This window comes from Parasteatoda tepidariorum, chromosome 9 (genome assembly GCF_043381705.1).
Source record: "Parasteatoda tepidariorum isolate YZ-2023 chromosome 9, CAS_Ptep_4.0, whole genome shotgun sequence".
Lineage (NCBI taxonomy): Eukaryota > Metazoa > Arthropoda > Arachnida > Araneae > Theridiidae > Parasteatoda > Parasteatoda tepidariorum.
This window is the reverse complement of record NC_092212.1, coordinates 45,738,602-45,753,500: the sequence shown is the minus strand read 5'-3', so window position 1 is coordinate 45,753,500 and position 14,899 is coordinate 45,738,602. Positions and strand designations below refer to the sequence as shown.

General features: G+C 31.7%; 1 protein-coding gene across 1 annotated transcript in view; it reads right to left on the bottom strand.

Annotated features, from left to right (window-relative positions):
- The window catches only part of LOC107437355 (scoloptoxin SSD14), a 52,137-nt gene that overhangs the window by 28,065 nt on the left and 9,173 nt on the right, over positions 1-14,899 (bottom strand). The window contains exons 2-4 of the mRNA XM_071185805.1: positions 14,464-14,520; positions 11,347-11,430; positions 2,235-2,453 (exon numbers count right to left, since the gene is read on the bottom strand). Coding sequence (XP_071041906.1) covers positions 2,235-2,453; positions 11,347-11,430; positions 14,464-14,520 — 360 coding nt within the window. The remainder of the gene's footprint in view (positions 1-2,234; positions 2,454-11,346; positions 11,431-14,463; positions 14,521-14,899) is intronic.

The window sequence follows — 14,899 nt, the reverse complement described above, 5'->3', positions numbered from 1 at the left end:
CTTGGCAGCGCACCGGAGTAAAAACTGGTAACAATAAATTTCATTTTTTAGTTTTTTTCCGGGAATAATAAAAATCCATAACTACCAATTGTTTTTAACGGATGCAATTTTTATATTGAATTGCTTCTTCGCCGTGATAAATTTCCTTACAGTGAATTTTTATTGTTGAGAATAGATTAACTCTTCCCGAATATTATCTAATATTGAAATAATTCTTCTACCAGTATTTTCTCTTTTCTGTCCCGCTTGCAGGCGCAACACCCGTCGTGATCGTGTTAATAATATAACTATAACCTTACATCACATAAGGCAGACCGCATACTGAGGAGGGAAGTGATAAGAAAGATACATACAGCAGGCCTGCCAACTACTACGTTTTTTGTAAAATATTTTATAGAGTGGTAAACATTCAAAAACCAAAGCTTTCAGAATTTATGGTATTTTGCCAACATTTTAAAAGCTTCATCACAAAAGAACTGGTTCACAGTGGCGTTAGATATGAACTTTTAAATCTTTTATATGTAGTGGCGTGGAAAAAAAGTTTAAATGGATAAAGAAAAAATATACATTAAAACATTAATGTAGCTCTACCACTAGAATAAATTTTTACAAAAATCATGAAAAATTGGCAGCCCTAGTATAAGTGACAAATTCTTAAAAATTTACTTCAAAATGAGCAGAGGTGATGTGCGCATGCTAATGTATAATAGTTCAACATTAGAAACTGTTTTCCTTTTTTCTTCAGTCTTGATATTTTTAAAATTTTCGATATGAATGACAAGATTTATGTTTGGCAACATCTATTTTCTCTTTTATATTTTTATTCACTTTTTATCACTTTTGAATTTTTTATTACTTTTTTTTATTACTTATTGAAGTTAAGCGTAAGTTTAGAAAATGAAAATACACGAGAGAGAAATTTTTCTACAACAATGGATAAATAATTATTATTTGAAGAGGAAAAAATTAAAAAAAGAAAAGCACTTAAATTCGCCATAACTTTCGAACAAATAGGAATTTCAATAGAAACTCTTGTTCAGTTTATAATTCAAAATGCTCCTTTCAGCATATAAAGTTTTAACTATGTACTTGCATTTGCAGTAGATCAGCCAAGATGGTTATTTTTACTTCTAGTGTAATGCTGAGCAAAATAAGCGACAAAAAATTTGCAAAAAAGAACTTTAACTCGCAACAACTTTCGAACAAATAAGAATTTTTTAAAAAAGTGTTAAGATCATACGCAAATACGGCCTGTAGAGAAGCCCTTACTGAATTTTCTCCTTCAAGTTTAACAGTTAATAATTCTCGAAACAATAATTGAATCGTATTTTTTTTTATTCTATCGAGCTTCTTATACAATTTACACTACATCTTCTTAATTACAAGTTTTAATGTCTTACATATTTTGAACAGCAAAGCAAATTGTAACGTAAAGCAAAAAAGAGAGAAAAAAATTTGCAAAAAAAGCACTTAAAATTGTAATAACTTTCAAACAAGTTGGAGGTTTGAAAAAAAACTATCTATTAAGTTAATAAACAAATTCTGCCAAAAAACAGTTAATTATTCTTGAAGTGATTATCGAGTGTATACTTTTTTTATTATTCTGTCGTTATTCCTGTACTCTTTTCTACACATCTTAATCATTTCAAATTTCTAAGTCTTATAGTTTTTGCTTTGCAATACAAAATATAACGTTATGTTAAACACCTAAAACAGGATCGGTGGATTTTTTAATATAGAGAGAATTGGACATTGTTAACGCTAAAAGTTCAGATGTTCCTTTGCATTTTAAGATGAGATTTACAAGGCAAATAACTATTCATTTTATTTCCGACAGTGGTTCTCTCGATTATCAACAGATGGCAGTACAATAAGAGGCATTTACTATTTCCTCTGGCTGATAGAAATGAATTGAGTTACACTAATCTGCGTTGCTACGACGTCCTGATATGACGTCAACGGAGGAACGCAAGACTTCCGGTTTGATTTGTTTTGTTTTTTCGAACAGTAGTGGGTGAATTCTCAAAAGAAATTACGGCCAGCAATTAAAAATATCAATTATGATTAATTTGATATCGAATAGAATATTATTAAATTCACAGAATTAAAAAAATCAAATACTTCGATGAAAATTAAATTTTTTCCTTGAATTTATGGAATAAAAAGTCAGAGTAATTGAAATAACAGATGAGTGATACGGCAATAAAATATATCATCAAATAGGTGAGTCTTACTTTCCAATAACAGCACATGGTGCTGCATCTGTTGAAACAGCCGCTGTGTCATATTTTCCCAATTTAGAACTCGATATAAATTCAGGCAGCCAATGTTTTTCATCTTCGGTGGTTTCGTTGGATGGTAAAATAAAACAAACAACGACGACGGCGATGATTAGTGTTAAGAGTACAAGAGCAACAGCAACGGACACTTTTACTTTGATTGTGAGGCTTCGTCTGAAATTTAAATCATATAATGTAAGACATATATACAAAGGTGAAATATTTGACGGTCAGCAGTGTTTTTTTCTTTCTTTTTAAATTAGCATAAATGATGGAAAGATTTCCGTGTCAGAGTACCTGAATCAAAATATTAGATAGCTACTATTCTAAGAGTATTAATTCTTAGTCACACCCCAAGAAACCACTACATTTATATAAATTTTTTTGTTGAATTTTTTGTAAGTACCAAACTTTTGGCGCTTTTGTAACCGAACTGATGTTCTTTACTTTACTTTATTTACAAAAAATGGGTACCTGGGGAACTGATGTTCTGATACCGAAAGAGTCCCTTCCCTTTTTACAAAACCAGGAAAAATTTGTAATGTGGTGACTGTTCTAATTACTCAAAAAAAGATAACTATTTTTATTTGTTAAAATAATTCATAAAACCTTGACATTATTAGTTATTTTGAAATAGCCTTAAAAGCTGTTTTTCATTCCTCATTGCAAAAGCATTTTATTTGAAGAAATAATTTAAATTATTATTTAAGATACATTATGAGTGAATATCTGAAGGATTAGAAAGAAATGTATGTAATGAAATTTTTTTTCGGTTATAAGTTGGAGCTTCGAGCTTTGAAACCTATGCTTTAATTAAGTTGGTACGTTTAAACCTACATTTAATTTGCAAGTTTAAACTTACATTTCTCTTTGCACTCAATCAAGAAAAGAAAAGAAAAAACTCAATCTTATGTTTGCGAGTATATGGATGTTTAATTTCAAAAAGTTACATGATATCTGATAAATGGGAAACATTGTATGGCAAATAGTTGAATCAAGTCTCGAGCCGTGGTAGTTCAGGGGATACAGAGTTCGCATCCAGTGAGGTGTCTCAGGTTCGAATCCCAGCGGGGGGCTGGTTGATGCGAAGTATGCTTCCACCTCACACCAAGCATAGTGCTGACTTAAAATATCTTCAGTGGTAGTCAGATCATGGGATAGAGTCCCTTTGCAGCTGGGCAAACCAGGGGATGTTTTTGCGGTTTTCCTCTTAATGTAACTCAAATGCGGGTCAGTTCCATAAAAAGCCTTCCACGAAAGCTAGTTTGTCCTCAACTTGATCCAAGACTTCCCTTGTCTTCTGGGTTGGATTCAAAATTACTTGACTACGGAGCGAAGGATGTTAAAATCTTCTTTCATTTTTCAGTACCACTATAATTCAAAAAGCAATCTAATAAAAATGTTGCAATCCTACAGAATGTTTTACAAAATCGCTGGTATTAAAACGTAAACGACCTTATTAACGTCCTTTCCTCATTTTTGTCGATCCAAATTTTGCATGGGTAAATATGAAAGGTTGAAACAAGATCTTCAAATCGTGACAAGAGTTTTGTCATGAAAAATCTGCTAATAGAAAGACTGTTTACATGGAGTTATTATAGAAATGCTTCCATGTGTTTTTCCAACCTCTGTAAATCTTTATGAAACAAGAAGCACAAAAGAAATCAATAAAAGTTGTGACTAATGAAATGTTAGAGCGATTGCTTCTTACATCTTTTAGTTCTGAAGCAATTTTTATTTCTCTCTCAGTTTCCATATTAACAAATTTACTTTTTTAACTTTAATAAAATTAATTAGAATCAAGACAGAAAAATAATGTTTCAATCGAAAAGTTGTTTGAGATCTTCATGATTTTACGACGTGTTCAACCGCAGAGTGGACTCCAGTCGTTAATAATCGATGGCCAATTACAATAACAATTACAATAATGATCTTTTTCTCTCGTTTTTTTTAATCTTTTTTTAAAATTTTATTTATTCTTTTTTGCAGCTCAATATTACATAGTTACTTTTAACATGGAATATAAAGCAATTTTTTATAGCAATAAAAAGATTTGTTTTTACTTTAAGCAAAATTTAGGTCATAGCTATCTATATTCTAAAAAAATATCAAATTTTGTCAGACTCCCATGTGAATAGTGCATAATTTATAAAAGTAGAGTTTATTAAAGTAGGTATGGTATAGATCAGTATGTAGGAAAGTCACTAAAGTATGATATGGAATGAAAAAGAACATTATTTAACATTTGCTTTCATTTTAAGATTTTAAGTAAAATTTAAGTAATAGTTCACTATTGACAAATTATATAATAATACTCTTAAGTGGTGCCATGATTCGAACTGTATTTCAACAACTATTCAATCAACAATCGTTGGCAACAATCTTTAATTTATGACTGGTCTCAATGCAAGCAATCTGTTTTAAATGGCCGATATTCAGTAGTTAAGCAAAAATTCTTAAAAGAAATGAAACGTTTGTGATATTTTAATACGTGGGCAATCTATGAACTTAGTAGCTACATTTGAATAATTTTGCAATGGTTATTGATACTAATGACTTCAGGATTTTGTTTGAATATTTTTCAGAGATTTCAGAATATCAATTAACATATACTTACCAAGCATTTTCTTCTTAATACGTTGAATGCCATGGGGTCACCGGTGATCGGCACTGAGATTGTTCGCAGAGCAAAGGGGATCACCGGTGAAGCCAATACTTTTAGAAGCACATAATTTGAGTAAATTTTTAATTTGTTTTAGATTATTATCGTTACTACAATGGTTTGAATAAATTAATGCAATATAGAACACACAAAAATAGTTTTATTTATATACACAGAGATGCCACCTTGCTCCGGACAGCAAATACATATTTTTAAATGGTAGTTTATCAATTGTGATTCTTAGTTTAATAAATTCAATTTAGTAGATTTTTATCCACCACTATTTCTAAATAATTCGTAGGCTTATATAATTCACTCCTGCAAAAAGCCAAATATTTGCAAAATTTAGTTTGTAGTTATCTACCGTTTTCTTCTCATTATTTTGGCGCGTCCGGAGCAGTTGGTATCTCTAGATATGTCATGCTAAACCTTTTAAAAAAAACTAGAAAAATCTGTTTATTATTTGCAAATTTAGTTTGCAGTTTACCGCTTGGCCAGACGGGTAAACCATGAAAAATTAGAGTGGCATTCAATGTGTTAAATCAGTACCAGTGTAGACTATATTTGAGGGTGCCCCTTGATTCTCGCCAAGTTGTGATCGCAATTGATCGCCAAGCTGGGCGAAGTTGAAACCCAATCGTGATTCTGAGTGGCTTAGATTTTAGCGTTATTTTTAAATGTTCAACGGTACATGCAATTTCAGAGGTCCGTTAGTTCTACGTTGGATACCGGCTGGCAACGTTACTTTTGAATCTGGTCAATAAGATCGAAGGTATGTGGGCAGTCATGAAAAGGGATTTAAGAAAAAAATGTCACCGCTAGTCCGGTATTACAGACGCCATTTTCGATTCGTATTTCGTCAAATTTATGTGGCGATGGAGGTACACAGATTCTATTCATGATAAATTTAAACAGTATCTAACTGTTATTAGATAATTCTGTGCAACTAAATCTGAGAATATTCAAGCTTAATGAAGAAGTGGGTTGTTTTTTTTCCTTTTCTTTCTGCGCCTACTCCATTAATTTTTGCTTCGATTCAAAATCCTTTTTATTGGGTTTATTAATTTTGCTTATATTGGTTTCATTGCAAGTTTTGACCGATATTTTGTTGAAATTTTTCAATGTTTCATTGAAATATCATTATGCTTTGGCCGCCATTCCTGTTACCACGGTGTTCCACGCAAACAGGAATACCGCCAAACACAAGTCGCCAATTTCGCCAAGGGGCACCTTCAAGTATATTTTTCCCCAGTACCAAATTAGTTTTAAAAAAATGTAAATTTCGCAAACTCTTAAATCATGTTCTTCTTCGTAATGAATCTTCCACCAGTAATCTCTTAATAAACCTAATTATTTTCATTGTAGTAGTACAATTGTACTGGTGTTGATTTATTGTTACTTACGACACCACATACTTGAAATGTATCAACTTATTTGGGACGAAAGTTTCGACCAAAATGAAGAAACTAATTTGTGACAGAGGAGTGTATTTTATGAAAATTTTATACTGACGATTAAATTGACATATATTAATTAACTTATAGAAAGAAGTGAAAAGTAGTTCTTCAAAAAGTAAATTGATTATAAAATTTCAGATGTAATATATAATGTCCAAAAAGTATCAAGAAATTATCCTAAAACATGCGGGGTACAAAAAATCGTACTCCTAACTATAGTACTTACTAAAATACTTTAGATTCAAGGCTTCAACATTTTTTCTTATTTATCAATACGTTTCCAGAAAATTCTACTTCAGAAAATTCTACTTCAGAAAATGCTATGAAATTTAGAAAAATGTAAAAGATTATGAGCTCCATCCTAAAACAGCGAGATTTCTATAATATTTAAAAGTAATAATCAAAATGTTAACGCTAGCTTTCTCTAATTTCTTTCTTGTTTTCGAAACGTTATTTTTTATGCATTACTAATGTTAACCTTCATATTTTTAATTTAATTAAAGTAATTACAGCGGCGTTAAATATACTTTCTTTTTGGTACGCCTCTGTGTAACTTGGCGTGAAAAAACTGGGGCAAAATATAGCTTTCAATTTAAAAATGTTCTGCACTATTGAAACAGTAAAATCAATATAAATAAAACCCTGAGTGACCTACAATGGGATACCTGCAAGTGGCGTAGTGTGGATTACTTGATCATGATTGGTTGATGAAAGGTGGCATTTGATTACGTTAGCAATTGTTCTTTCCTCTCCATTCGAATAAGCCAAGCCCGTCAAGTATCAATTCTCTTTTAGTGACATATTCCATATCCTTACACAAAGATTCTTTCACAAATATTCCAATATATATTTCTTATTTAACACAAAGACAGGGCTATTCAGAACATAAACAAACTAATTATGCATCGAAGCTGCCAGGTACACAAACCAAAAATATACCACGGTAACAATAAAATATACAAACAAATAATAAATCTAAGTTAAGTAAAAGACGTAGACGAGAAACAATTATATTTCGACAAATTCAAGATGCAATACCGGCACTATATTTTTTTAACTTCACGATAATTAACATTTTAATAATGTGGAGGAACTTAGCTTAACTTTAACACGCCATTTTGCTTGTTACTATCTGCTGGCGTTGAAGTCATGGGTCATATGTATGGGTTTCCGAGATTTTTATCCTCTTAAAATGCAAAACTCCAAATCAATGCTATTGCGATTTTTACATTTAACATTTTTAGGTTCTATATAATATATTGGGTATTTAGAACCTATATAATATGTAGTCGTACCTATATAATATATTTTTACAAATTTATAGGCAAACAAACGCAACGCACAAGCTCTCTAATTTCAACGTTGCGAAGAACTTTGTTTCTACTAAATGTTTGAATATTTTCTTGCGAAGAAAAAAGATCTGTCATTTGTTTTGAAAGTACAATGTGCTAAGTCATGTAAAGATCAGATATTAAGCATCATTAGCAGCCTTGGAGTAGCAAATTCAATTTCGATGCTGTTAAGAACTGTATTGTGCATTTGAAATTATTCAATGCATTATAAAATTATTATGAACAATAATTGTTTCAAATTTTTTTTTTATGATTTAAATGTTTTCATCACAATAGAGAAGTAAGAGCAGTGGAGCAGGAGATAGAGTGATCGCCTCCTAATTAGGTGACTTGGATTCGAATCCTAGCAATGGCAGTTAGATCGAATACCGCACCCGGCTAGCACCGACCACAGTGCTGATGCAAAATATCCTCAATGGTAGACGGATCATGGGTTAGACTCCTCTTGCCTACAGGCTAAACGTGGAGGTTTCCATGGTTTTTCTCTTTATGTAACCCGAGTTCGGGTTAGTTCCATCAAAAAGTTCTTCACGAAGGCAAATTTTTCCAAATACTTGATCCAGGAGTTCTCTTGTCTTCTGGATTGGGTTCAAAATTAAGAAGCTACGGAGGCTGTAAATGCAAATATTAAATCGGCTGTTCAAGAACAGTTATACACGGAGAAGTAAAGATGCATGAGTAATTAAGAACATCTCTTTTTTATGAAGATATTTATACTTTAGATTTTAAAATATTTTATGACTCAAAATATTTTTTTAGCTAAATTGTTTTAGCTATATTTTATGTTTTGAAGTAAATATTTTATTTTATATAATGGCTTTGTTCAGATATAACCAGAGCTAATGACAAAGCGTAGCAGATCGCTTCAACCGTTGTTTGTTTAGAGGGCCACACCAACATATCAGAAGCAGCTTTGCTTTTGTGCCAATCCATTTCAGAAAAAAACTTCATTCGTAATAGCAGGGCTGTCAACTTTCTACGCTTTGTTGATACTTTTCTTTAGCGTTAGCAAAGTTTATGTTTTAATGTTTTATTTTCTCTTTAAAATTTTTTATTTAAAGTCAATCTCAACACCACTACTTGTGAGTGATTCAAAAGTTCGTACTGAAAGCCACTTTCGTTTTAGTTAACTTGTGGTGAGGCTTTTAAAATTTTGACAAAATTTACCAATATTTTGAGAGTTTTAGTATTTGATTGTCTAACACTTTATGAAATATTTCCAAAAAAGCACAGTAGTTGCCAGTATTGGGCAATGTATTACGTTATTGATCTAGTTAGGCCTTCCAATGATGACTTCAAACTCAATAAAGGTTCTTTTGCAAACAAGCTCACACTACAGACTATAGTGTGAGCGTACAGAGCACATACAGACTATAGAACGCGTTTGTTTTTTTACTGTCGTCTTCACACAACTTTCACGAGTGTTTTAGATTGTTCCTGGTTTAGTGCACGAAGCGCGCGGCTTTTGATTGCAATAGCGATGGTGATTGCGTGGTGACACAGAGGATAAAGCCCTCGCCTTTTAATTGGGTGATCCTGTTTCGAATCCCAAAGAATTTTACACCTGGCTTGTACCAACCGTAGGGCTGAAGTAAAATAACCTCAGTGGTAGTCGAATCATGGGTAAAAATTCCCTTACCGTCAGGATGACCATGGTTGGTTTACGTGGTTTTCCTCTCCATATAACGCCAATGCAGGTTAGTTCCTTCAAAAAAAATCCTCCGCGAAGGCGAAGTATTCCCAATTCTTGACCCAAAAGTTCCCATGTTTTCTTGATTAAGTTCAAAATTACAAGGCTACGGAGATTAAATATGGTAGTCCCACGCTCAAAAATTGGGTCCGATGTTCAATGACGGCTATAAAATAAAATAGGGATATTGCATAGTAGGTAACTACCGAGGAAAACGAAATATATCAACTGCGACCTTCTTTGGAGATAACATCAAAGGTGTTAGGTGAAATATTTTTTTTTGTTGTCATGGATATAAATTGACAAATATTTTGCTACGGTATGAAGAAAAAGTGTAAAACTTGTAGGTTGATTAAGGTACTTAAAAGTAAATAGCATACTTTGAATTCTTAGAACATATTCATGAAGTGTTTTGTCCCAGCAAGTGTGCCAATTGGTCTGCTTTATGCGAAATATTTTACCTAGTAGCAGAGAATTTCAAATTAACAGTTGCCAAAATTTGGTTAATTTCGTTACTACCGTGAAAGGCTTATCGTAAGGAAACAAACTAATACAAAGTGGCGTTTTATGTATACTTTTTAATTATTTATACGTAATAGTATGCAAATTAGCTCGTAATCAAATTAACTACATACAGAATCATACATTAGAACATAAATTTTGCTACTTGTATGAAAAATGTTCTCACAAAGCAGAGCAAGTTGGCATCTTTGGTCCTAAGTATCCTGGCTTAAGGTTTTAGCTAAGAGGTTTCGTTGCAATTAAAGTTTTTTTTCAAATTTCAAAAGCAATATAGTAGTTATTTTAAAACTTAAATTTTAAAATAAACATTAAAATGGGCAACAAAAATCTAAAAATTTGATTATGAAAGAAATCCTACGGACTGCCGCAAAGAAGTAATAATAAATACGGAGAAATTTTTTTTTTAATGGAGTAGCTTCTGACGGCAAGCGTTTAGGTTCAAAAAAAAAAAAAAATTGTGCTTTAACCCTTTCGCGCCGACTGTCACAAATACGTGCCAGCATAAAACCGTATCAATCAGGGTAAAAAGATAAAACTGGTAATCAAAGAAATTCTTTAGCAGTTTATTTGTGGGCGGAGTTATAATTGTTTGATTTATTTAATTCACCATTACTTTGTTCAAAATAAAACTATTTAGTCATACTTTGAATTAACATTGATTATATATGTGATTAAACTAACAATAATTAAAGTAAAAGCAAAGTAAGTCTGTCAAATTAGAAACGACTACATTTAAGTTACCGTTTTTTATTTAATTACAATGTGATTCTGAGTTTGTACGAATGCTTTTATGAATCACCCGCCCCAAGGGGTTTAGTAAACGCATAGATTTCGATTCGAATACCAAAACACCATTTTTGAAGTGCCCGACTATATATATGCAATTTATGCTGTTTTATAAATGACCATTAAAATAAATGAAAACAAAGAATTTCTAAAAGGCGCTTGTAATTTAAGTCTCTTGACTAAACTAATGGTACTGTAACTTTAAAATTGCGACTCTTTTGCTTTAAGAGACAAAAATCTTAAACCATTAATAGAGAGCTACATTTTACAGGTTTTTACCTTCATCTTAATGATGGATATTAATAACCATCAGTTAACTAGTCTAATTTTTTTCAGCCTACTATGCTCTGTTTGCTGTGTCGAGAGTGGATTTAACGACTTAACGTAACTTTTAAACAAGATAGTTACTTTACGTTGCTTAAGGAAAGGGAAAAGCTGAATCACTAGAATGCTAAAACTATTTATAGACTAACTACTGTTGACGATATCTTAAATCTAAAGGATTATTGACTAAAGGGGCAATAAGGCTTTAAACTGAAATCAGTATGACAGCACAGCTCTAATGTTTAGAATGAATATAAGTATTTCTATCAATTACTTGATAAATCTTTGAAAAGTTCGTTGATATTTTCGAGAAATTCTTGGAATGTGACAATCTGTAATGAACCGCGGACGACGCCTCCTAGTGGAGAAAAATAATTTTAACTGGTAAACTGAATTAATAAAATCTGAAAAATCTCTCAGTATTTGTCAAAAATTAAATTACTATTGAGAATACTTCTGCAATCTAATGATAAAGGATTCATCCAAAATTAAAGTATCGGGTTAAGATAACTGTTTTTCCATCTCAAGACGAAAAATGAAAGTAAATAAAAAATAAAACAATAAAACTCAATGTTACCAACGAAAAAAACGGAAAGAAATAACAATAAATGCCAAAAACAAAACAAGATAAAGCGGCTATAACCGAAGGAGATACATAGGCCAAAAGAGGCAAATCAGAGAAAGTTATTCCATACAGAATGTAGAGTTTGTATAGAACTGATCTCATTAACTGGAGCAGAGGTTCCCAATTCTTTACGTCTACGGAACCTTAACTAATCGAACATCCTTTGGCAGAGCCGTGGTGACTAAGGGGATAGAGCGTCCGTCTTCCAATGAGGTGAACCGGGTTCGAATCCCACGATGACTGGTCGATCATATTCCGAACCCGGCTGTCACCGACCACAGTGCTGATGTAAAATATCCTCACTGGTAGACAGATCATGGGTCAGACTCCCTTCCGGTTATGCTAGCAGTAGGAGGTTTCTCTCCAGGTGGGTTAGTTCCATCAGTAAGTCCTCCACGAAGGCAAATTTCTCCCAATACCCCTGGAGTTCCCTAGTCTTCTAGATTGGGTTCAAAATTGCAATGCTACTGAGGTGAACATTAGTTGTCATAAACCCAAAATTAGATAGGCTTTTCAATGACGTTTATAAAACATCTTTTGGTGGAACCCCATGTTGATAAATAAAATTAGTAGCTGTAAATATACTAACCAGAAATATTGGATACCATTTTAATCATATTTAATGTGAAGAATGAAGTTTATTCAGCCATTGTTTTGTCAATAATAACCTTACAATAATAAGTTTTTATGCCGAACAATTTAATTTGCAATTGCGGAGTGGCATCTAGAGTAATACGAATCTGTTTTTGATTTCTGCAAAAGATGAAAACGAACAGAGTACGCAGCTTTGTAGTTTTCGAAAAAGGAACTGTTATATAAGTTGAGAATGGTTATCAGAGAAATAGAATTCTTTATTCTATGATTTAATTGTTTTATATGGAATTAAAAAGTTTGAAGAGAAATAATAATGCTATTATATATACATGTATGTTCTTTTCATAATTCATTCTATATATTGTTATTGGAAAAAATACTTTTAATTCTTTTTTACTGTTATTTTACCTAAATAGTTTCATAAAAACAACTAAAATATGAAATAAATAGTCGTTTATTGTTTGGATATAAGTATAGAGATAAGTTTCAAACATGATTGATAGTTTAAAAAATTTAAACTCTCGGAGCCGCTGTGAGGCTTCCACGGACCATTTGGAAACTGCTGAGCTAGAGAATTGGCATTTATATGAATGATAAAAAAAAAAAAAAACTGGTTTGAATTTTTTTTTAATTCATAGCTAAAAATTTATCAATAAGTGATTTTGTAAATTAACGAAATTTTAATGATGAATAATTGTTTCCCTTAGATTTAAATAACTGCAAATAAATGCATATTTGAAAAATTATTGTTTGGAAGTGGAGCCGTGTTTGGAACATTTTACTTTTAATGCAGGAAAAGACACCGATGTTTCATGATGGCTGTATTTTATATCCATAAATTATTAAAATGCAAAATATAAATTTTCCCACTTATTTTGGGCTATATTAATGTACCAATGAAAGTAAGTGTAATTCATAAGTTCAAATAAAACTCCACTTTGTTTAAGTTATGTCGTGCTGAACCTTCTAAAGCATTGGCAAAAATTATTAAATTTCTGCAAGTTTCTAATTCTTTACCACTTTATAAAGTCGTTTGCTAAGAACGAAGAGAGCGTCATCCTTGCCTCTATATGTCCGAAATTGCCCTGTGACGTCATTTGTTCGTTTCAACCCATGATCCATTCATTAAAACAAGGCAAATGAAAAAATTATAAGCTTATTCATTCATAACAATGTGCCTCGCATTTTTTAAAACGATGTATTAAAACAGTCTGAAGTCGCTAATAAAAAGAAATTAAGACGTTATTTCTCAACTATAAAAAATTGTTTTTAAATTTGCTTTTAAACAATTTAACATGTTCCACATGTTTGTAGTGTGACTAGGTGTGAAAATTTAACGGATATTTACCCATTTACCAACATTCAAAACGAAAATTTCAATGTTAAAAAAAATTGTGTTATCTTATCTCTTCCTATTGGCAAAATGGGTCTAATTTTTTTCCCGTCTACGTTCTTAGGCTTTAGCTTTTTCAGCCTCGGTAAGTTTAGGCCTTGGCATCGTTTTTTTTTTCTTGCTCCAACTCCAACCTTTGGGACCGTGTCGATCAGTTTCGGACCCTCTTTATTTGTGATATTCATCGGAATTAGTACTGAAAACGATCCAGTTTGAACTGCAGGTTAGAATTTCTGATTCTTAATTAAAACAATAAAAACAAAAATAACGTTCGAATGATAAAATTCTCTTTTATTCACAACTCAAGAAGCATTTATGAGATCTCTCTGGTCCCATATCTCAAAAATAAACTCACCAATTTAATGCATAACAAAATTAAAAGTGAAAAAAAAGCATTCTAAAAAAATTATCTAACAGCAGCGATCGCCATAGCAACGCATGCGCGCTGTTTACTATTGCTCTTGAACTCAGTTGAAAAGTGTGATGACGTCCAAATAAGGTGCGCACGGCATCAAAACCAAAACAACACCCATTTTGCTAATGGGTTATAAAAGAAATATTACATTTGTCCCCCTAGTCCCTCTTTTCCCTCCTACATTTATGAAATTTATCAGAATATTTAAGTGAACTTTTAACTCTGAGTAGCTCAGTTCTCCAATTTTAAAGTAAAATGTTTCTCTTAATTTTCTTCTTAGATATCCATCATTTAAAGCACTAATAAACATTTTTTAACTAGCATATTTTATTAAAGAAAGCACTGTTATCAATTTGTTTCTTACCTGAGTTTTTGGCTTTCTTTTTCTCCTAAGCTCCATTTTTGTGCTCCGAACGGGTTTCTGGAAGAAAAAAGAAAACAAAACATCTCAGTAAATAGTTTGATGACATCTATTGTTATTTCAGAAGCAGTCAACGTTAAACTTTAACATTCAATTTTTGCTCGTTTGGCTTATCACTTAACGTTAAATTCAAAATATTACTTTGGGTCGACATTATTATTCGAGATATTATGCAGAATAAAGATATTCGCCAAAAAGGCACGATAAGAAGACACCAACATTAATGCAACTCTTCCTCAATAGTGACATCAATAGATATTTATATTACTATAATTTGCAGTCATTTAGAAACAAACGGCTAAGCATATTTTTTTTAAATAAAAAAGGTTATTATTACTAAATCGTAATAATTTATTTCATTTATATGAAACACATTTGA